Raw genomic sequence first — 24,222 nt, 5'->3', positions numbered from 1 at the left:
CCATTCCGTCTCGATATAATTCATTTCTCGTTGTTCTACCATTTTTACCCGATAGGGCGTACGTGTTAAGGAGCACTACATCCTGAACCAGGACAGCAATGTTTCTGCCTAGCTCAAAACACGATTGAACTTCATACTGTATCTCTTCCTGTGCATAGCTGCAATCCAGATTCTTCACTAGTGTTAAGTATCTTATCGCATCGAAATATATCTTAAATCTTCGGTATTGTCAGTACCTGGATAAGAGCTACGTCTACATAAGCGGAATATAAATAGTCGGTTAAGCATTTTATTTTACATCCGAATTTTGTGGATGTCAACAGTCGCTATTTTATACGAATGCACGCTCACGTCCATTATTCAGACGAAGTGGCTTTCTACGTTTTACGATTGATTGGTAGCCATCGGTTGTCATTGTCATTCATCTACATCCATTGCGACGGACTGTCATGATGTCCATTGCCAGCTGTTTTTCAGTTTTATATCCCAATCTAATTTTCTTGACCGAAGTCGTTCCCAATACGTTCACTTTCTGCTTCCTCCTTCCTTTATTCTTTGTATTCCCTCTCCGCCTCTTTCTTTCTTTCTGTTTTTGTTTTCTTTGACGCGCCGCATTTCGTTTGGAATTGAGTTTGTCTCTTGGTGCCTTAGCAACACTATGAGTTTTTGTAGTCCTTCGGTTGCTACTGATATCCTCGCCTGCCCACACGGCTTCGCTGACTCTGTGGTGATGGCGAAAGTTGTTGTTACACAACCTTTCACTTTATTTCCCTGTTTACAAGTTCCAGTAACAGGTGTTGTGTAAGCCACAATGTTGTTGCCTGGCGTATTGCTTCCTGCGTCGGTTAGTGTTTTCTTTCCCGTTGTGGATGGCAGAAGAGGCTCGCAACGTCGGGCTGACGGGAAAACATTTCGCTCCGCTTGAGTTCCTGTTGCCAGCTAGGACGCACCCTGTAATGCTTAAACGCTTTCGGACTTCTATTTCCTCGGTGTCTGTGCCGATTTTTCTTTTGTGTCTTCTTCTAACTGGAAGGACTTGCATTTTTCATGCCAATTTGTTATCTTGCTGTTGAGCCAAGATTTAGTGGACTCTGTAGCTTTTCTCCTGGAAAGTAGTTGCATACTGGTCTTTATCGATTTCGTCCTTTTCAGCGTTGTCTGATTTCTCATGGAATACATTTTTTGCTGGTATCTCATTCAATAATAGGCTCTTCTCTTCAACTAAAGTACAAGGTTGCTCTGTAGATTCCATGAAATAATTAGGATGTTTCCCACAGCAGTATTTGAGGTGACCAGATTTTGTGCCTCTAATCTGTCCCGCTGTTGCAGGCAGTCTCTTAGAATCAACACCCCCCGGCGACCGTTTTGTCAATGTTCACGCTCATTCCAAAAGTGACATATGGGAGTTGGCCCGACACACGTTACGTATGTCTTCAACCGTCTATAAGAATGTGGACGGGACATCGGACTAACAAACATTCGTACAATCTAATTTCGTTGAATCGTTGAATATTGTGCCTATTACACCACTTTTATAATCAATGATTTTTACATGTCCATATCCTGAAAGTACGTTTATCACATCTTGTTGTCTAGAGCTGGGGGAAGCTTTACAGCGTGACTATTTTAAGTTCGCTGTAAGTGTTACTTATGTCAGCGGTACTGACAGAGTCATGACAGTAAAGGAATTTAAATTCACCATAGGTTTTCTGTAATAATCTCTCTGACATAACAGGTCTATACAATTTAGGAAACACACAGTATTTTTCATTATCCATTTCAATAAACCCAGCATTATCATCATAAATACAGGAATCTCCTTGCTGGCAGTCACGAATTTCCAACTCTGTAGGTTGTGCATGTCTTGTATCCTTGTCACAGTCGAACGTCAAAGTATTTTTCCTGATCGAATCCATGGATACGATTAACGGGTACGACGAGGAACCTCTGCTTCACGGACGATACACAAAAGAAGATGAACAAGAAGGTTTAACTACTTTCAAGTTACAGTAACACTTGTTGACGAAACTAGTCAAGTACATCACAGATCACCGCATTGCACGAACTCACCAGCTGAATATTAAGTCTACCTTGGGTATTAGACCACCAGGCCAGACAACTGTCTCGCCGCAGTTGACAGTGTTATCAAGTTCGTTAGCAGCTGGATCTCCTCCAGATTATTTGGTGAGTTTTAGTTGTGTGCCTTGCTGAGATGTCGATATCTTTGCTAGCATTTCCGAATTTCTAAGTCATTTTACTGGCCTAAGATTCCCTGACATGTACTCCAACCTTTTTTGTATACAAATAGGGGATTCTTTTACAAAATAGCCATCTTCCCTTTTGTACACCATAAAACACATTATCTGAAGCATTAACCTCTATGTTGCAATGCATTCGTCACTCGCTAGCTTTCTGGTGTCCTTTTTGTTAACTGGGATTTGTTACTACGAAATGGCACGGGAGTCCTCTTGAGAATGCTTTTAACGAATAATTTCCTCCCAGGAGTAGTTACGGTAATAAATGTGTATCCACATGGAGCTCAGCGTTATCTGGACAATATCAGTTCTGCGAGGTTCCTCTGATGTTGCTTGTTAAAGTTGATTTACCATAAAGACCAAACGTCTGAACGCTTCAAAGCTTACAGTGTCGCAGAATTTATTTTGCACATCTTGATCCTATCTCCGTGATCTGGATAATTAAGCAAAGATACCGGTTTCCTTTGTCATTAAACCTTACAAAGCCCTTGCTAAAGTTCATCACTGAAATATCGCCATGTAGTACAATGAAACATTTAGAAATACCGATTTACAAAATTTTCATACATATTAATCAATGGTTCCTAGAAAATAATTTTTTTGTCGCCAACCTTTGAAAAGACACACCATATGCAGTTCACAACCTGTAAGAGTTTCTCCAGTACATATTGAAAAATATGAGAACAGCGAGAGAGAAGAGCTTGATAGTAAATTCAGCTGGGAGAAATACCACAGAACTGCCGAAACGCCCAAACATATCTTTATTTGCAGTGTTGATGTTGCCATATAAAGGTCATACCAAAGTAAAAATGTCAGCATAATTCATTTACTTTCATTCCAGTCTTCTAATACGTTATTTTTTTTACTAACTTATCAAGTGAAACTAAAGTTTTCCGAGTAAAAAAATTGCCGGCCGAGGTGGCCGAGCGTTTATAGGCGCTACAGTCTGGAACCGCGGGACCGCTATGGACGCAGGTTCGAATCCTGCCTCGGGCATGGGTGTGTGTAATGACCTTAGGTTAGTTAGGTTTAAGTAGTTCTAAGTTCTAGGGGACTGGTGACCTCAGAAGTTAAGTCCCATAGTGCTCAGAGCCAGTCAAAACATTTGTAATATATTCATTTCTTAACAAAATCCCCCATAAATAACACGTATCTTTTCCGAACATACTGTCCAGTTCTTAGTATCGATACTGAAAGTAATAATAATATTCACAAATATTTAAAGTCATTTACTTTTTTAAATAAATGGGTGCCTTCCTGTGGAACTGTCAGCAGTCATGAAAGATTTAACCAGATATAAACTTCAGTCTACAGGAGACTTCATTGGAGGCCAACTCCTTCTACTCTACTGAGCAATCTCTTACTACAACCGAGTGATATGTATATATTGTTAATAACATAAAATAATATGAGTGTTCGTAAAATTTGTCTTCTGTTCACCTTTGGTACAGTTATATGAGCTATGAACTGATTTTCTCTTTGACGATGCGTGCTACATTAAGCTACTGATTAACATATCTAGTTCATTGTATTGTAAATTTACATGTTTTTGACAAGTTTGCTATTTCTCCTAAATGATATTATTTTTAAATTATTTGACTTATTCCACAACCATGACGATCATTTCACTTAGGGTCTGTGAAAATGAAATTAATATCTCTCTTTTTTTTTAAAAAAAAAAAAGTGTATATTACGTATACTGATTTTGTGACATGTTCTGTATCCTCGAGGATCTCGTCACTATGCATGTATTCAACAAATGAAGTCTCATCTAATATAATGTAATTTAAACAGAGGACTGGTGGCACTCATCTGTCTAAGCATATGGAAATCTAGTATCTCTGTTTCACCACACCAGTGCCTAACATAGACACTGAATTCCTTGGTTCGCCCTCTTTCTTTACATGACCCATGGGAAGCGATAGCGTACTGTATGCTAGGAACATAGGAATCATTACCGTCTGTATTGAAAGTATTTACTCGTTATGATTTCTTTCAACGAAAAGCCTATTCAATGTTTTGCTGTCGATAACTGTCGCCTAATTTTCTTTGAACAGCGCACACTGAGTATTTACTGCATTTCATGCTACATCTTTTAACAGGAGCAAGATATATCCTAGCACTGGTTGTCGCCGCATCGCTTCTTTTACTTTCATCTACAAGGAAACACAATTACAGCATCTATATGCACTCATTTTTCATTCAGATTTTATCCTTTTAAAAAGTCAAAGTTGATAACATGGACCCTCTTATTTGACATAAAATTTATGATACAAAATTGTGCTGAATTCATATACATTTATATTTTTATGTATTGAAAGCTACTAAGGTTGCGGACTACAGTTTCGGTAGTCTGCTGCTCTTGTTTCTTGGTACGAACACTATATAATATAATGTAACTAATATTTATTTAACCTATTTAACGACCACCCGTCTAATCTTCGAAAGAGAATTAGATAATACTAATGGAAAGGAACTAGTAGTAGCAGAACGTGAAAACAGGGAAGAAATAGAAAATGAAAACAAATGAGAGAGAATAGCTGAACTAAAGAAACGGCGTTAACGCTTGATGAAGGAGACGTGGAAAATATTTAAGCTTGCCAATATAGCCTTTTCTGTTAAGCCGTGTGAACAGCAGAAATCTCTCCATTCAGTAAAAATGAATGACCTTAATTTCACTCGCAGTATGCGCCATTGTTATCTGTGTAAGCTGAGAAGTGATATCTGGCTGAGATGTACCTGAGGTCTGTGCTCGGGCTCAGCCTGAGGAACAAAGTGCAGTTCGTTTTGCAGGTTTTCGAGCTTCGCGATGCGTTGAGAAGGAGGCAGTTGTTCAAGGTGCTTCAGGACGTCCAGAGTCACCAGCGGCAGCTGTGACGGCCCAGGTTGCTCATCTGCACAAACACCAAACACCCACTCTGCACTGCTTTTCTCTGCGTCTCTTCATATAAGAATGCATTTTTATGTAATATTATTTCCATCTCATGTAACAATCAAGGAAACTGGACAAAGGCAAATGTAATCACTTAGAGTTTATTAGTTTATACTGCAATACATTAAATATGTTTTTCTAGTAACAAAGTAAGAAAAACCGTCCAAAATTAAACACAAAATGCAGAAAATGATACACCATACATTACATTCCACGTCTTTCTGCACTGAGAAAATCTCCAAATCATCTATAATTTTTAGTAAAGTCCGTTGATATATACACTGATGAAATAGAACATTATGACAATCTGATTAATAGCTTGTTTGTCTGTTTTTGGAACAAAATACATCACTGATTCTGCATATCAGTGGGCCGACAGTTTGTTGGTAGGTTTGTGGAGGTACGCGACATTGGATGTCTACGCACAGGTCATGTAATTCTGGTAAGTAACGGGCCGCTGATTTGCGTACTCGCTGATGGCACCCGATAGGTTTTACATCAGGCGAATTTGGTCTCCGAGACATCAACGTGAGTGCACTATAATGCTTCTCAAACCGCTGTTGCGTGGATCTGGCTCCGAGACACGAACAATTACACTGCTCAAAGGTGACATCGCCGTCGGGGAAGACATCAAGCATGAAGGGATGCCGGTGGTTCGTAGCTGTCAGCGTGTGTGCTATTACTACCACAGGTCCCATGCAAGCGTAGGGGAGTATCTCCTATAACATAATACTGCTCCCATCAACCTGCGTTCGTGGAGCGCTGCACGTTTCGAGCCGCCGATCATCTCGATGTCGGCGTTTGCGGAGACGACCATCGACCTAGTGCAGCAAAACTGTGATTCACACGAAGAGCCGAAACGTTCCCTCTGAACGACAGTCTAATCATAATGCCCACAGCAATTGTCAGTGTAATTGACGATGTCGTTGGGTCTGTATGTCAACACGTAGGGGTGATCTGCCGCGGAGCTCCATGTTTAGCAACATACGATGAACGGTGTGCTCCGAAACAGCAACATCGAGCTCTTTCAGGAGAGCTGCCACAGATCACCATATATGCTACTTTACAGAACAGACAAGCCTTCGAACTCCACATTCTGTGAAGAGTCCTGGACGTCCATCCATTTAGCGCCTAGCGGTAGTTTCACTGTCCTGCCTCTTTCTGTAGATTTTCACGACATGAAATTCGACCAGCTTCTCCATTTTCGTGATACTTGTTCACAGGCTCTGTGTAATAATAACCTGTCCTTTGTCAAAGTCGCTTATCTCAACGGATTTTCTCATTTGCAGCCCATATCTTCGATAGGTTGATCCCCGTCCGTGTCTGATCCGCTTACATACATTTGGCGTTGCTTCATGTGCCCGCAACGCTACCAGGAGGCAGGCAACGTCGCGGCAGGCAGTGGTCATAATCTTTTGCCTTATCACTGTATCTAGGAAAACTATAAGGACCAATTCAAGAAGAATGAAAAGAGTGTAATCAATGACCTGAGTAACTGGTGCACCGCAGCAGAATAATGTAATCGCTGGCGCACAACCACTTTAGCTGCTGTCTTCACTTTGAGTAGCAACGTCGCAGACATGAAAATAAAAAAAAATAGAAAGAAAACGGTACAGGTGCATACTTCGCCAGGCACCCTACACCCTCTATTACGTGTAATGTATGTGGCCACATTTTCCATGGCAGGATTGGTTTGCTTAGCCATGAAATGCATCGCCACACCTGAATTGCGATGCAATACTGAGAAGTATCAGCCCATGACGACGATTTAGGAAAGCAACGGACCACAAGCGGGGTCCACTTCACATGACCCAAGTCGTATTCTGATCTCATCCCTGCCTGTTGACGCCAGAGACAACGACTTGCTTCCTGGTTTCCACATACGAAGTTAACCATTATTATGTGTTTTCCCTAGTATCATAATTTTCAATCTTGTGCAAAAGTAATGCGTAACCAAAATAGGTAATTTTTCACCTGAATATAAGACCTAATGTCCTCATGCTCTCGTTTAGCCCTTTTAGTGCCTTACACAAGAAAGAATAAATTGCATTTTCTGTGTACATTTATTTTCGGAAGGCAAACTGTGTGTTTTACAAGAAGTTAGGTGTATTGAGATGTGCAACTAGATTTTTGTACATTAATTTCTCAGAAATTATCTGTAACAGTGGCAGCAAAGGAGTTGGTAATAAAATAGTAAACACTTCCTAATGTTCTGCAAAATTATACCCATTTGGTCACGAATTTGTTTTCGGCATATTACGTTTATAAAAATTATAACCAATGTCCTAATAGAAGTCACAAGAAATGTAGCTCACTTATAACACTCACAAGATACGAGTAGAACTTCTCTATTGGCTTCAGCATTTTGGGCGTAGTTGTGTTTAACACAGCTTACTTTGTATGAGAAAGTCTGTATAGAAATTTCCATTATCATGTTGCACTTATTGAAAATGGTTGTTGTTGTTGTGGTCTTCAGTCTAGAGAATGGTTTGATGCAGGTCTCCGTGCTACTCTATCCTGTGCTAGGTTCTTCATCTCCGAGTAAATACTGCAACCTACATCCTTCTGAATCTACTTAGTGTATTCATCTCTTGTTCTCCCTCTACGATTTCTACGCTCCACGCTTCCTTCCATCACTTGATGCCTCAGAACGTGTCCTACTAACTGATCCCTTCTTCTAGTCAAATTGTGCCACAAACTCCTCTTCTCCCCGATTCTATTAAGTACCTTCTCATTAGTTACGTGATCTACCCATCCATTCTTCAGCATTCTTCTGTAGCAACACATTTCGAAAGCTTCTATTCTCTTTTTGTCTAAACTATTTATTGTCCATGTTTCACTTCCATACATGGCTACACTCAATACAAATACTTTCAGAAAAGACTTCCTGACACTTAAATCTATACGTTAACAAATTTCTCTTCTTCAGAAACGCTTTTTTTGCCATTGCTAGTCTACATTTTATATCCACTCTACTTCGACAAAAATCAGTTATTTTGCTACCCAAATAGCAAACCTCATCTAATACTTTAAGTGTCTCACTTCCTGATCTAATTCCCTTAGCATCACCTGTTTTAATTAGACTACATTCCATTATCCTCGTTTTGCTTTTGTTGATGTTCATGTTATATCCGTCTTTCAAGACACTGTCCATTCCGTTCAACTGCTCTTACAAGTCCTTTTCTGTCTCTGACGGAATTACAATGTCATCGGGAAACCTCAAAGTTTTTATCTCTTCTCTGTGGATTTCAATTCTTACTCCAAATTTTTCTTTTGTTTCCTCTACTGCTGGCTCAATATACATATTGAATAACATCCGGAACAGGCTACAACCCTGTCTCACTCCCTTCCCAACCGCTGCTTCCCTTCCATGCCCTCGATTCTTATAACTGCCATCTGTTTCTTGTACAAATTGTAAATAGCCTTTCGCTCCCTGTATTTGACACCTTCCACCTTCAGAATTTGAAAGAGAGTATCACAGTCAACATTGTCAAAAGCGTTCTAAAAGTCTACCAATGCATGAACCTATCTTCTAAGGTAAGTCGTAGGGTCAGTATTGCCTCACGTGTTCCATCATTTCTACGGAATTCGAACTGATCTTCCCCAAGGTCGGCTTCTAACAGTTTTTCCATTCGTCTGTAAAGAATTCGTGTACATATTTTGCAGCCGTGACTTATTAAACTGATAGTTCGGTAATTTTCACACCTGTCAACACCTGCTTTCTTTGGGATTGGAATTATTATACTCTTCTTGCAGTCGGAGGATATCTCGCCTGTCTGATACACCTTTCTCACCATATGGTAGACTTTTGTCATAGCTGGCTCTCCCAAGGCTATCACTAGTTGTAATGGAATGTTGTCTACTCCCGGGGCCTTGTTTCGACTTAGGTCTTTCAGTGCTGTCAAATTCTTCACGAAGTATCAAATCTCCCATTCCATCTTCACTTACGTCCTTTTCCATTTCCATAACGTTGGTCCGCAGCTTGTGGTCGTTCGATAGCGTTCTCGCTTCCCCCGCCCGGGTGTCCGGGTTCGATTCCCGGCGGGGTCAGGAATTTTCTCTGCCTCGTGATGACTGGGTGTTGTGTGATTGCGTTAGCTTAGTTAGGTTTAAGTAGTTCTAAGTTCTAGGGGACTACTGACCATAGATGTTAAGTCCCATAGCGCTCAGAGCCAGACCCATAACGTTGCCTTCAACTACATCGTCCTTTTATATACCCTTTATATACTCCTTCAACCTTTCTGCTTTGAGAATTGTATCTAACGCGAATTTCTCATATTTTTGTATTACAGCATTTCCTTATCCTTGACGGTTTGAGGTTTTTTTGATAAATAATGTAGACTAGCTCCAATGTGTAATCCTGTTTAATCTGATCTCTAAAGTAACACATTGCCAAGCTAGTAGGCATTCATTATACTTTTAGACTCATTGTTTACATTTTTGAACTGGATGCACGTCTTTTGGTTGTATATTTTTTTTTTTGAAATTTAAAAATGTGTAATTCACTATAAAACTGTATAAATAAGACTAAATAGTAGAGTTAAAGTCACTAACGTACTTTGGAAATAATGCCTAACCTCGAACCCTGTTTTCACGTACTTTGCTCCTAATGCCAACCTGTGTACCGTAGCGGCTTTGTTCTCGACTCCTTGCTGTGTGACTAATGTTAGTTTATATCTTCTATATTTTGAATTACAACCAGATCGTCGAATTCCTTATAGAATCTCTTTGAAGGCTACTTAACAGCCTATAAATTCGATGAAAACTGTTTAATTCTAGTTCACAGAGAGTTCAGGAACATGGTCTAGTTTGAATGTGATGAATGGTGCCAACCTCTGCAGAGCTAATGCTTGATCTACATCTCATTGGAAATCACGTTGAGTCGTACAATATGAATTTAATACTGGACAGTATGGAATTATATTAAGATCTGATATAGTTCTAAAACTTAAATATTTTCCTGTACTGCATTTTCTCATGACCATACGGTATGGTGTGAACTACCAAACTGCTCGTAAGGTTACAGTTTCCGACTCAGTTTTGATTCTAACTATTCCGTAACGTAATTCTGCTTTTAATTTACTGAATGTATTTCGCTGCACAGTTTTAATATATAGACTTTTTAAATCCATACACTGAACTAAGTGATTCTATTTTGCGGTTTGTCGTTTTGAGATATGGCAGTGTCAGACTAATTTCCCATCCACTCATTTCCGAACCTAACATTACATAATCTCTTGACCTGAGGAAATGCTTCACTTGTGTTTCAACAAACCATAAAATATGCTATGTGGATTTTTCAATCTATTAATGCAACCTATATCTAAATGAGACAATGGATTCTAGAGCAGTGTGAATTTAATTGACTAGCCCATCAGATTTCGGGGAGGCGAGTGGCAGCCACGTTCGAATATTGTCAAGCAAGATGATGAAAACGCCAGTGAGAGACTCGTGTCCTCTAGGTGGGTGGAAGCGAGGTATCAGGGAGCGGTGAAAGTGAGGCGCCTCGAATGTTCTAGAAACTTGACGTGGGAATAATTCCATTAAAATTAAATAGTAAGATGGAGTTTTAAAGGAAAGACACCCCTTACCAGCAGCCGGATGGAATTGCCACTGGCTCTTAAGGGCGAGATCGCCAGATTGTTAGAAGAAGGCTCAGAGTAAGTTTACGCGCGAGTTCCAAGCGTGGTTCGTCAAAGTAGCTAAATAACGAATGTCAGAAAAATTCACATTTCTAAAATCACTATCTTATAAAAGTTACAAATAGGAGTAGTGTCCCACTGTTCACTGCAGAACACAATGGGTGACGACTGAGATCAAACCATCTAGTTGGTGACAGCTCAACCTCATCCATGCAGTAAGTTTTATTGTTAGATCATCTCATATTTGCGAATTATAGCTATGTACGTTCGTACAGAAAGTGACTTTGAGTGGGGATCAAAAGTTATATTTTTACTTTGACAGTAACTACAGATTTAGAAGTGCACAGAGCAGATGAACGAAGATTATGCTATTTTAGCGCGTGATGTCTCTGGTACTGGTCAGTAGGGCTACAGTTATTATCTCATGTTCTCAGTTTTAGGATAGATATTTGCAGATGGTTTTCTGGTCGCAATTTCGTGTTTGAACTTAATAGCAGAGGAGAATCTTGTGGGTCCAGGGCCCAAGTTGTATCATAACTATCTTGGTGTTTCTCTTATAAAGTTCCACGTGGCAATGGTATCGCTATTTCGTCAAAATTAAGCTGAAAAGACGATCAATTTGAACTGATGGCTTCCGTGAAGACTTTGTGAATTCTGGTGTGATGGACATCTATCTCTGAATTGCAACTGTTACTAACGTACATCAACCTAACTGGAGGACTCTCTTTAACAGACCCATCGAGTACATCCTTGCTTTCAAAACAAACTGTTTCCAATACAAATATTTAATTCAAAAATTGTGTTTGTGCCACCAGTTAGAGCACAGACAAGTTATGTTAGGTGAGATTTTAGTGGTTGGAGCATCGCTGATGCGAACCGAGTTGCGGAATCCCTCTGGTGACGAGGGTTCTACAATGGGCTCCCATTCTCGTAACAGCTTTAGCAAGGAGTTGCTGTGGCAGGGCGTCCCATTCCTGCACCAGCGCGCGTAGAAATTGCTGGGTGGTTGTTGGTGCATGTGTACCTGCTGCAAAACATGTCTCCCAACAACTTCCACAGGTGCCTAATGGAATTCAAGTCGGGGAAACGGGAATATCTTCTCACTCCAAAAGCTCTTCAATCTGCGCTGTTAGATGTGGTCTCTCATTGTCAGCGATAAAAACGAAGACAGGAACAAATGCTCTCCTGAAAATACGCACATGGGGAACAGGTGCAGTGTCACGATGGTGCTGACCAGTGAGAGTACCTTGTTCAAAACCCAAAAACATGCAAGTCAGTGCGGCCATACAACATTATGCTCGCCATAACACATGGAATACAAACACAATCAGGTTCGACAATGTTTCTGGTGTATTACGCGCTCCAACCTCTCCCCGTATGAGGATACATATACGTAAGATACCGTAGAAAATTGTAGAAAATGATCGTAATTGTGTTCCACTGGTTACGTTCCAGGAGGGGGGGGGGCAGGGGAGGTGGAGAGACATCATGTGCCTGGGCGTACTGATCAAAACACTGAAAGCGATACATCGACCGGTCATGGTTATTGTGGTACTGTACTCCTTACCTGAGTGCATTTATCCAGGGACAGAATTGGCCCTGACTTCATTTTTATGGATGCCACTGCGCGGCCGTATCGATCTGCACACATGGAGGATCTCTTGGGACGAGAGGATATTCGGTGAATCGATTGGCCTGCCAGTTTCCCACCCTAAATAAAATCGAGCACTTTTGGGGTACGTTTGAGACACGTAATGCAGCACGACCACATGCCCCAACAACCATTCAGCCTTTGCCAACCACGCTGCTGCAGGAACGTAATGCCTTATCACAAGAACTTTCTGCCAACTTTGTGGCCATCATGGCATTATTTTGCGTAGTATGTATTGCCACTTGCGCTGATCACATACCCTATTAAGTACTATGTCCTGCCTTTTGTAATTTCCAGGAGACCATCATGAATTTCGGTGACTACAGCGTAATTATTGCTTTTGAATAAAATTGTCATTTATGTTCGTCTCATTGCATATTTCTTTGGATTAACTTTTGTAATATACTGCAGCAGTTCTTTCTATGTATGGTCAAAGTTCCCTCGAGTGATGTTTCTTGACAGCGACACATGATGCGAAAGTTAGTTTCGTCCTTAGGTTCTGCACACCCTTGTGTATAATGGAGCGAATTTCATGCCCAAGCGAAGCAAAGTAATTTTCTATGTTGTTACAGACTGCTGAGTTCGAAACAAACTGTGTGCTCCCGTGCCATCGTCTTTAAACCAATAATTGGTATGAAAATTTGAAGAAGATGTGGTTGGAGTAGATGCATTGGCCAGATGTCAGCATAACTTAGTGCACGTACACACCCACAACGAGGTTGTAAGTAATTAGAGTTGCTGTTGTAGCAGCAAGTAGCATGGCTATCAGGGTACGTTGGTGTTGTTCGTGTTTAGTGTGGTTACTAGTCGTGTTAGGGTATACTAGGAGCATTACCACGAAGTTGTTTAAGACAGTTTTAGCAACACCTGACAGTCCAAAAAGAAAATCATTAAAATGACTCTAAGCGCTGAGGTCATTAATCTCCTAGACTTAGAAATACGTAAACATAGCTAACATAAGGGCATCACAGGATTCGAACCTGCATCAGTAGCATCAGCGCGATCACGGAATGAAGCGCCTAGGACCGCTGGGCCACAGCGGCCGGCACCGGACTGTCTTTGAAGGAGGTCTCTTTGGGTGTCTCCATTTGGATGGCTGGTTGGTCAGTGCTATTTCCACATTTGTGGAGCTTTAGGATGTGGCAGTGGTCCGATGTGGGACGGCATGGGAAATGAGGGGAGGTATACTCGTTATTCAACTGTTAATCGACCACGACTGACCACCACAAAGGACGACAGCTGTATTGCGTACCAAACACACCGTTTCCACTTTACATTTGCTGCTGCCACCAGAGAAGAAGTAATGGCCTCGCCACAACATTCTGTGCTACCATGCGCCGTTGGTCGGAGAGCGGCGGTAACGGATTAGGATATCACCGTCCACTGCGTAGGAATGTTAGTTATGTTTACGTATTTCTAAGTCTAGGGGATTAATGACCTCAGCGGTTAGAGTCATTCTGGCGAATGGTGTCTTATTCTCTTCAGCAACGAATTGCTGTTCTGTACTGCCCCGGATAACCATCGGTGACGAGTATGGCGGCGAGCTGGAGGTTCTTCCAATGATTTGGAAAGTCACACAAGCGACTCGGTATGATATCATGTCACGGCAGCTAGAGATTGAGGGAACTTTGTCGGTACAACGGTAAATGATGAACTCGCTGCTTCGTCATGTATTACTTCTGATGCGAGGTTATAGTAGTGTCAGTCTTCAACAGGACAATGTTCCTCGACCATGTCACTTTCTTCGTCCTGTTGAGGTACTTGTGTGGCCAGTAAGATCCCCAGATATGTCTCAATAGAACATATACAGGACAAGCTCGGACATCACCTCCTTCCCATTGTCAGTTTCCAGGATCCCTAGGAAAAGTTACAGTAGTTGCTGGCCAGATTTCCTCGGAAGAAGGTACAATGACGTTATGACAAGATTCACAACCGAATCAGCGCATACATCAAGGCCAAAAGGGATGCAACGTCGTACTGGTGAGTGGAGTAATAGTGCCAAGTTCCTCTTACATATGATTTTGTAATCAGTGAAATAACATCACACACCTTCTCAGCCGTGTAGTTTCATTTCGTTTCCTGATCTTCTCCTGAGTGTTCCACTATTGTGGTAGGTAGTGTATTTGATATCTCACACGAATAAATCAAACTGTTGTACTCACACAAACAATTTTATATGACTGCATCTGATGGAGAAACAAAAATGAAAATATGAACAAAAATGTAATTCTCCAGTCTAATACGTTTTTCGACTGCAGATTATTACTATAATTTTTTTTATGTGATATGATTTAATTTGTGAATCATTTTTTGCGTTTATGTATAATTATGTGTGAAAAAATAGACTGTGGTGAAAGAGAGTATAACGAATACGAAGATAGCAGATTCAATACAGATGCAAACCCCTACAGCACTTGCTGATGGGAATAAATTCCTGATATAGTCTTAATGTGGTTCTGAAAACTCTCTGCGAAGCACCTAAATGTGAACTGCGGTGCAGGCGTGTACATAATGTCATGCAGATGTATATGAAACGAGTCATGTACGTAACTGGTGTCGTAATTTACTATTTAAACCACTAAGAAGGTACACTGGCCAAGCAATTAGATTGAAATACAAAAATATAGCAGCTAACACTTCAAAAGACTTGTACACCACCACTAAGATCACGATATACTCGTGTCTTTTACTCCCTTAGTACCATAATAGTGGCTAAGACCGAAGAATTATTCAGAATGTTTCATTGAGGTAACGTAGTAATCTTCAGTCGAAATCAGCTAGGAAATTGTAAACCACTGCCGAAATGAAATGGATGATGGTAGGGTTACGAAAAGTTTCGTGTCATTATGAGAAGTTTATACTATTGTAGTGGCATGAAGGTTAGATATTTCCGCAGTTGACCACCATTTTGTTCACATCTGGATATCTCATACAGCTAGAGACAGTTCAGTAGTCAAGCTACAGATAAACAATGCGTCTGAAATCTGAATAACGTAGATAAGCCAACTGACTATTCGATTGAATTTTATTCCTAGTTTTCTAATTAGTCATGTTCTAATGTATACGTAAGATGAATTTTCCGGTTCGCTAACGCTGACGTACGTAAAAAATTCAGAGCAGGTCCTCAGTTCGCGTGGTCACCCTGGGCGACAATTGTTACTAGATATTGTTGCTGCCTTAAGCATACTATAGTTGAAAAACTGTTTCACCAAAAGCCTGTTTTCTTTGTCAAAGTATCATCCACAGTTATAATGCTGAAACTGCGAATATGCAGTATTTCACGACCTATTACGTGTTGTAGGCCTGAACACAGTTTTTCTCAGTAATGTCGTGTTTCAGAAATTACTTTCAGTGTTTTATTCTACTTTGTATACGTTATGAAGACAACTGCTTCTTCTTTCGTTCACGGTAGAAAGCTGGAATGGAACTTTGACTACATACACCCATTGAAATGAAATGATCGTATGGCTTTGTTGGCCAGGAGGCCCCATTCGGGGCAGTTCGGCCGCCGGTTTGGAGGTCCTTTTCAGTTGACGCCTCTTCAGTGACTTGCGAGGCAATGATGATGAAAATTATGATGGAAATACAACATCCAGTCCCCTGCCGGGAAGCGAACCCTGGCTCCTTGGGTGGTAGGCGGTAACGCTACCGCTACGCTGCAGAGGAGGACACACCCAATGATTTCATGTCTTTAAGGAATTTTAGTTGCGCTTTTGCGTCCTCTCTCAGTGATTTCCTTTCAAAAGTCACTTTATGGATTTAAAACTTTACATGCTTCGTAACTTGCCAAATTTCCGGTGGAATTTAGAATGATACAGTTTTGGTTTGATAGGCAATGTTTGTAGATTATAAAACAGTTCACGTCTTATTTTCTGTACAAATAAGTATTTACTTAAAGTTATTCGAGTGTTTGGCTGACATCTGCGTTTCCTTTCATTTAGTCAGATGATGGAGATCACACTATAATTTCGCTTACCAACGGTGAATCTCTATTGCCACCTAAAATAACTCCGAAAGTATGACATGAGCTGAAAAGTTTGTGGGAGAAATGTTGCATGTTATAACGGTTCCATAAAATTATGTTTGTTTTTTGTTGGTAGGTGGGGTCGCGGCAGAGATATGAGGTTCAACTTTGTTTTTTTTTTTAATGGGGTGCTACAATTCGGTACTTATTTTCTGATAGCGGCTATGGAGACGAATCGTATGATATGTAACAGTAACGTCTTTGAAGGTCAACGAAGATCAAAAAGGTGGCATGAACGATAAGAAGATTGCAGCACTGCATTGATACCAAGGGTCATCTCTTCGATCACCTTCTGTAAATGGATGTTCATGTCACCTTTGTGACCTTCGTTGACCTTCAAAGACCTCACTGTTACACATCATTGGATTCGTCTCGATAGCCGCTATCAGAAAGTAAGTACCGAACTACAGTACCCCATAAAAAAATTAAAAAAAAACAAAGTTGACCTTCATATCTCTAAAGTGACCCCACCTAGCAACAAAAAACCAACGTCATATTATGGTCTTTGTTGTCTGATGCAAATTTTGTCCCACAGATTTTTCAGCTCCTATCATACTTTAGGAGTTATTCTAGGTGGAACCTTTTAGTGACTCACACTGTATTCCGCTGAATATGCCCAACATTAAAAGGCAAAACACGTCTGGAACAAATAAAATGTGTTGCATCAGAAAAAGGCGTTATATTTTCATAACGAGTATTTCTAAGCTTGCTGCAGATGATGGAAATACAAGCGAACTTGTCGGAGACCTTATCGTACCAGGAGCAGTAACACGTTTCACGAAGCCTAATGGGCACTTAGCAGTCGTCTAGCGTATACAGTGGAGGGACTAGAGTCAAATTGTCTGTAAGAAGTGGCGCAGAGTAAACACAGAGCGGCGTCACCTCTCTATTGACGCCCGCTGGCTGGGAGCCAGCGTTCTCTGTGGCCATATCACGTGGTGTGCCACCTCAGGCCGGCGTATGGCGCAGTCGAACTTAGTTCGGAAACAGCGTTCGCCTTTGACGACGCCATAGTATCAAATAGCCACTATCTGTTCCCTCGCAGAAGTGGAAGTTCCAACGGAAAACGAGCTGCCGCCCGCGCTCCCCTCGTGGGCCACAGTCCTGCTATCGAAGAAAGCTTCACTGAATGTCTTCAGCTTCCCTTGCGGGCGACCCAGTTCTGCCGTAATTGGAGCTGTTTGTTTAAAAACGCTGCTAACACCACTCGCCTGAATATTTGGTTCGTAATGGAGATACAGTCTGGTTAAATACTGCAATCCTCTCACCATAAGCGCCAGTCTCATTTCCCGAATAGCAATTCCAGTGATTTTTGTAACAGAAAGAAAAAGAGAAGTATGAGATAGCATACTTCTTTTAAATATTTATCTGTCTTCTTTCTTGGAACAATGTGTGGCCAAGGTCCTTGCTGGTGAAACGTGTTACTCCTGTTGAGTGGTACTTAAGTAAATAAATTAGTGAAATCAAAGTGAAGTAGACATTAGAATATAAATGAAAAACTTGGTTTAGTTTAGAGAGTTACATACTGGCAAACAGTGGGCAGAACAGCAGAGCAGAAGAGACAATTACCGTGAAGTCAGCAAGTTCCACATAAACGGAAGCTGTCGATTCAGCCGTCAGGGCATCGACCGACCGGCTCACGTGTTTCTCAGTTGTCGCATGTGAGCAAAGGCCCTCGCCTAAATTCCAAGAGCCAATGACCGACGTTAAGAAGATTCTTCGAGAAGCTTTTCAACGTGACAGATGAGGCAATGACCTTGAAGACGTTCACCTCCAGTAAACTGAAGTGAATAAATACGCGAGATGCAGTGGGCCTGACAGACGAAGAGACGAGAGATGAAGGAAGAAGAGAAGAATAGCAGTAGTATTCAGTCAGTTTCGGTGCTGAAGACCGCCATGCAAGAAGAGACTACATCATACACAGACGCACCAAGTCCGCCGCTGTAATGGAATAGCAAGCAGCAGCCTCGGTGCCAGAAGACAAAAGTTAAAAGGTATTTGATTTTTACGAACCCGGGTGACTCGTGAGGACGGGAAGGAGACGGCCTCACATCAGCAGTCACCTTTTAGCTGGGATGAAGACCTGACAGCCGAAGACTGGCAAGCGAGAGTCCGTTGTTCGAGTCCGGGACACTGGCCTTCCCCCGCCGCGCCGCCCCGCTGGCCGACGCACAACACACGCGGCCGCTGAGAGAAGAGAAACACTGGGACGCCACATCCAAGGTACCACCATCCGATGCGCGACTTCGCTCGCAATAATTAAACGGGCCACCTCGCGCTGCGCGTCTCCAGTCATCTGGGCGAGACGGCGACACGAGATACACACTGCCACGAGTAATCAGACGCCGCCGCCGCAGCAGAAGGCTACGCAAACGACACAGCTGCCGTTCTCCGAGCCAGAACATCGAGTAAGAAAACAGTAGTGCGAAACTTGCAATAAAAGTTATCTTATGTAAAAATGCTGTTTCATTCTACCTCATACCCGAGCCAAAGATGAACCTACCCTGCCTACATGTGTTACGAAAGAAAAATTAATTAATTTAGGATTTTCACCCTGACGTAATGCTTTAGAATTAAATGCCCATTGCAGTAATGTTCATCCTGACAACTGACTAGCATCAAAAGAGAAAACCCAGTTATATTTAGTAGCAGAAGTGCTACAATTAGTACCAGAACTGTTACATTCCATAGTTTCCGGAAGGAAAATAAGAAAATATAAAAGCCGAAAATGGTGATTATAGAAACTTTAAAAACAAAAAAAAATTTGCAGTGTTATACAAAATACGTAATATGTGGCAGGATAAGACTCAGAACTACTGCGAGGAACTCTTGAAAAAATATAAAACTGTGCTGCACGCAAACCTTTCACCACAGATTTAACCTTTAACAGGAGCGGAGCGGATCAAGAGTATCCGACGCGCAGATACTGAATCATATATTCGTTATCCGTACTATTAGCGCCATGTGTTTATCAGTAGCTTCATCATTTTAGTTGACCTCTTTAAGTCCAGAATGTTGTTCATTGTTGAACATCGTTACATCACTGTCACTTTGGGGAAAGGTAACTGAAGACTCAGATGCTTACGTTAAATTAGTTTTCTGTTTTCATTTTTAATGGCTACTGATTGATAATAACATGAGATTAGATTAGATAAGATAAGTACTTGTTCCATAGGTCATGAATACGACACTTCGTAATGATGTGGAAAGTGTCAGGTTAATAATAGATGTCTGTACAAAATATTACATTACACAAAATATTGCATGACACTAATGATTAAGTTTTTTTTCCTTAATTTATATCTAAAATTCAGCCAATGAGTAGAAGGAGTTGTCATCTAGAAATTCTTTAAATTTATTTTTAAATGTTAGTTGGCTATCTGTCAGGCTTTTGATGCTGTTTACTAGGTGACCAAAGACTTTTGTGGCAGCATAATTTACCCCTTTCTGTGCCAAAGTCAGATTTAACCCTACATAGTGAAGATCATCCTTTCTCCTGGTGTTATAGTTATGCACCCTGCTATTACTTTTGAACTGGGTTGGATTATTAACAACAAATTTCATAAGTGAATATATATAGGGTGTTACAAAAAGGTACGGCCAAACTTTCAGGAAACATTCCTCACACACAAAGATAGATAATATGTTATGTGGACATGTGTCCGGACACGCTTACCAATTCCATGATGTCCCTTTATGATAAAAAAAGTATTGATTATTTCAAAACGGCTTTGAGTGGTAGTTGTTTTTAGTATCGACTTACAGGAAAGCAGTTCCTCTCGAATTTTAAACTCATAACGAACATACGCTATCAAATGAGCACCTTTACGAATATCACTCGATTCGTCCACCTGAAGTGCAGAACAGTTGTTACGCAATTAACTGCTAGAGTACATCGTCATAAATGATTGAAATTCCTTTATGCACTCTGTCATTAGGGATAGGAATACATTTCACCTGTTGAACAAATGACTCACCAAGCATTGTTGATACTATATTACTCGCTGCTGGTAAAACCAGGGTTTCTGCTACCACGAGTAGTTTCTTGAATTTTGCAATCCTATGCGAAATCTGATAACACGCTCAAAGGGCCTTAGAAGTCACATCGTCCTTTTAGTAAAGTTCTTCTGAGTAAATAATAAAACGTTTTGATTCCTCAGAGAACAAAAAATGGCTCTGAGCACTATGGAACTTAACTTCTGAGGTCATCAGTCTCCTAGAACTTAGAACTACTAAAACCTAACTAACCTAAGGACATCACACAAATCCATGCCCGAGGCAGGATTCGAACCTGCGACCGTAGCGGTCGCGCGGTTCCAGACTGTAGCGCCTAGAGCCCCTCGGACACCCCGGCCGGCCCTCAGAAAACATTATTTAACGTTGATCCCGGATGTTAGGTTTCAAGATATCTCTTTAGCTTACTAGGTTTCATGACGTCAGTGGATAAAATGATTACACAAATTACACACTACGCCCGTTCTGTATCAATGATTGTAGTTCTCGTGAAGCCTAGCAACAAACAGTTCACGTCACACCTTCTCGTTTTTCCGTTTTGAGTAACTCTCTCCCCTGTGCTACTTGATGGACCACTGGTGTGTTCATATCTACCACTAACCAGGAACCGCTTCATACTGCAATCAAGTCTTTCTCACGAAGTGTGAAAGCCCATAAGAAGGCTTCACAATACACTAGTCAACGCTTGCACTGCGATCTATGATTGAGGACACATTCACAGTGCATCCCGACAAAGGGCGATTCCGCCGACGGCTGATGTCACCGATTATTTCAAACAATGAAACACCGTCATAATTTATATTTACAATCCAAATCTTCCACGGCAGGACAAGATCAAAGACTAAGTACATGAATTTTTGGTTGCTTTTGTGTACCTCATTGTTTACATTCATGCAGAAAACATACGTTGCCTGACGAAGAAATTATTTATATCCCTTTTTTCTGTATGTGCACGGTAATTTTCTGCAGTTTTGTGTCAACCGGTGCATAAGCTGAAAGTAGCTACACATTTCTGTTACCGAGTAGCGTGATGTTATGGAATAAACGGGTCTGAATTAAATACCAATCCGGTCATGTGTTTCGAGTATCCTTTAGTGGCTCTATATACGCTCCTCCGGACACAAACTGCGTACATCTCGTTAGTCTACTTCATTTCTCCTATTCTTTCCTCTACTCTCCTCACAAACACACGCACGCACGCGCGTACATACACAATCAGATGGAGATGAAAAAGCGGAAGAAGATCAAAGCAAGAAAGTCATAATCTGCCGACAATTTGTGTTTCCTCCCGTTTCATAATTAAAAAAAAAAGAGAATGCACAAGCTCAAGATTAACATCGTGCACAAATCTTACAATCCGTTGAAAACATTTTTATCCCCTAAAACGTGGCAATTGTAAAACACTGATTGTCAGATGTCATCTTGATGGGAAATAAAATATATTCCATTAAAACACAGTGAGGTGCAAAGTTTATCGCTTCATTACCGATGACCGCTGAAATTATCTCATTTTTAAAAAGCTTTTACGCTTCAGCCTTTTTTTAAAATAAAACAGTGCTTGCTTTACCGAAAAACATTTATTCGAAAGTTCCGTGATTTAATAAAATTATCGTTCGGTAATGAGTCTGTCGGCCTTCATTAACAATTACGTTTAACACGCGTGCGGTGATGGCGAACAAACATTTTTTACTCAATGGATCCATAATATTAAAACGAAGAAATTAGAACGCATTTCAAACTTTTATGAGCCTGAAATTTAAGCACAGCACTGCACGTATAGACGGTACTGAGTTATCTCCTGTGTGACATGTTGTACACTCAGTTTGACAGCTCGTGTATCTATACGAAGTAAAGGACACAGTACGTTGCATGAAGGCTAGTTTGGCTTTAGGAAAAGTAAATGCTCGAGAGAGACGTTATGTTTGACAGTAGAAGTAGTACTTAAGATAGAGCACAATATCTGTTAACCTAGGTAAAGATTGTCACACTATAAATTTGTACTAGATGGCTTTTAAATTCTGAGCAAAATATATTTAAGCTGCAGTGGAGGCCAGATAATAGGTAACAATTGTAGGAACCAAGAGGTAAAAATGAATGAAAGCCCAAGAGAGAAGTGATCAAATCGAAAAGCTTAAGGTTGGGATGCAGTCTTTTTCCTCTACGATTCAACCTGCCTATAGTATCACGAAGGAAATAAGAGAAGTGGGATTCCAACTCATGGTGAAAGGGTAAAAATTTCCTGATGGCATTACTATTCTCTGTCTAATTGATGAAGAATTAGAAAATATGTCGAATGGGATGAATAGTCAATTGAATGCAGAGTATCGACCCAGAGAAAGACGAAAGTATTTAGAAGCGATTAAAATGACATCAGTGAGAAACTTAACATCAAAATTAGGAACCATTCATTGGACGTTGTGAATGGGTTCTGCTGTTTTTGAAGTAAAATGACGCGTGCCGAAAGAAACATGCATGACGTGAGAAACAGACTAATACAACGAAACATAGCATCGTTCGCCAAAAGAAGACTACACGTATCAAAACACTCAGCTGGAATTTTCTGACAACGTGGTAACACTCTTGGGAAATTGCAAGGTCTCATGGTGACTGCCTTCAGCAGCTTTTATATCTGTTTCTCCAGGTCATTAATTTAAACCATAGGGACGTTGCGTCTGTAAAATACGCTGTTGACACAGTAAAACTTTAAAGTATCTGTTGTTCTACTGCGTACTTAACTGTTGCTGGAACACTATGATTTAAAAATATTTAAAAAAGATCAACCTGCATTTTATCGTAGGTCCCAAGTCTTATTAAATTTCTTCGTAGATTCCAAGCAATGTTCAGTTTTTCCCTTTGTAAAATCGCACAGTTTTACAACAGGATAACTAGTGACGGTTGGAACTAGAAAGTTATTGTCTTCAGAGACATGTTTGGGAAGGATAACGTTGATGGAAAATGTTAAATGGTTTCTTAGATTCTTAAGAATATGAGCCACATCAAGCATCAAATACAGTTTCTGAACGCCATCCTTCTGATTGATCTCAAATTGATCAGATGTACAATGAAGGTTGTGAATGAAAATATATGTTAAAATGTAATATTATATAGAATTTGAAGCTCTTACGTAACTGTAACACGAATAAAGTGATCAGAAGAAGTCAATAGTAATAAGCGGAACAGGAGAAAAACGAAAAAAAAAACATTCTCCGACTGAGAATAAATGTTGTGAACACTGTATTTCGAATCCAGCACGATACCTAATACTCTATAAGCGACAAAGATATTATAAGAAGTTTTTATTTACGTCGGAATAACCCTCACAGAAATAAGCAGTCATAGCTAGTACTGTCTCATTTGAATCTCAACGAGCGCGATAAGACCATACTTTCCACATCTTTTCATTCTTTGGAAGTATCCAAAACAATTTTCAAGAGTTTCTATAGATGTATTTGTACAAACCACTTACCGAAACGTACATTCCAGAAAAAAACAGCACAGTAAACTAGCTGTACGATTGTAGGAGCAGTGCGCTAGCCAGTGACGCCACATGTATCGCGTGACTTAAATGGAACGTTTCAGCGGGCATTCAGATTATTTGTATTTTATTTCCATTTAAAAAAATGCTGAAATTCATGAGTAAATAAGGCATATTATGAACATTAAACGACATAATTAACCATTTCAGATGATATCCATAAAATAGT

General features: G+C 40.5%; 1 protein-coding gene across 1 annotated transcript in view; it reads right to left on the bottom strand.

The window, feature by feature from the left end:
• LOC126299397 (uncharacterized) overlaps positions 1–24,222 on the bottom strand; it is a 54,802-nt gene that overhangs the window by 10,442 nt on the left and 20,138 nt on the right. The window contains exon 2 of the mRNA XM_049991270.1: positions 4,995–5,149. Coding sequence (XP_049847227.1) covers positions 4,995–5,149 — 155 coding nt within the window. The remainder of the gene's footprint in view (positions 1–4,994; positions 5,150–24,222) is intronic.

Source organism: Schistocerca gregaria, chromosome X (genome assembly GCF_023897955.1).
Source record: "Schistocerca gregaria isolate iqSchGreg1 chromosome X, iqSchGreg1.2, whole genome shotgun sequence".
Lineage (NCBI taxonomy): Eukaryota > Metazoa > Arthropoda > Insecta > Orthoptera > Acrididae > Schistocerca > Schistocerca gregaria.
This window is presented reverse-complemented; position numbering and strand designations above follow the sequence as displayed.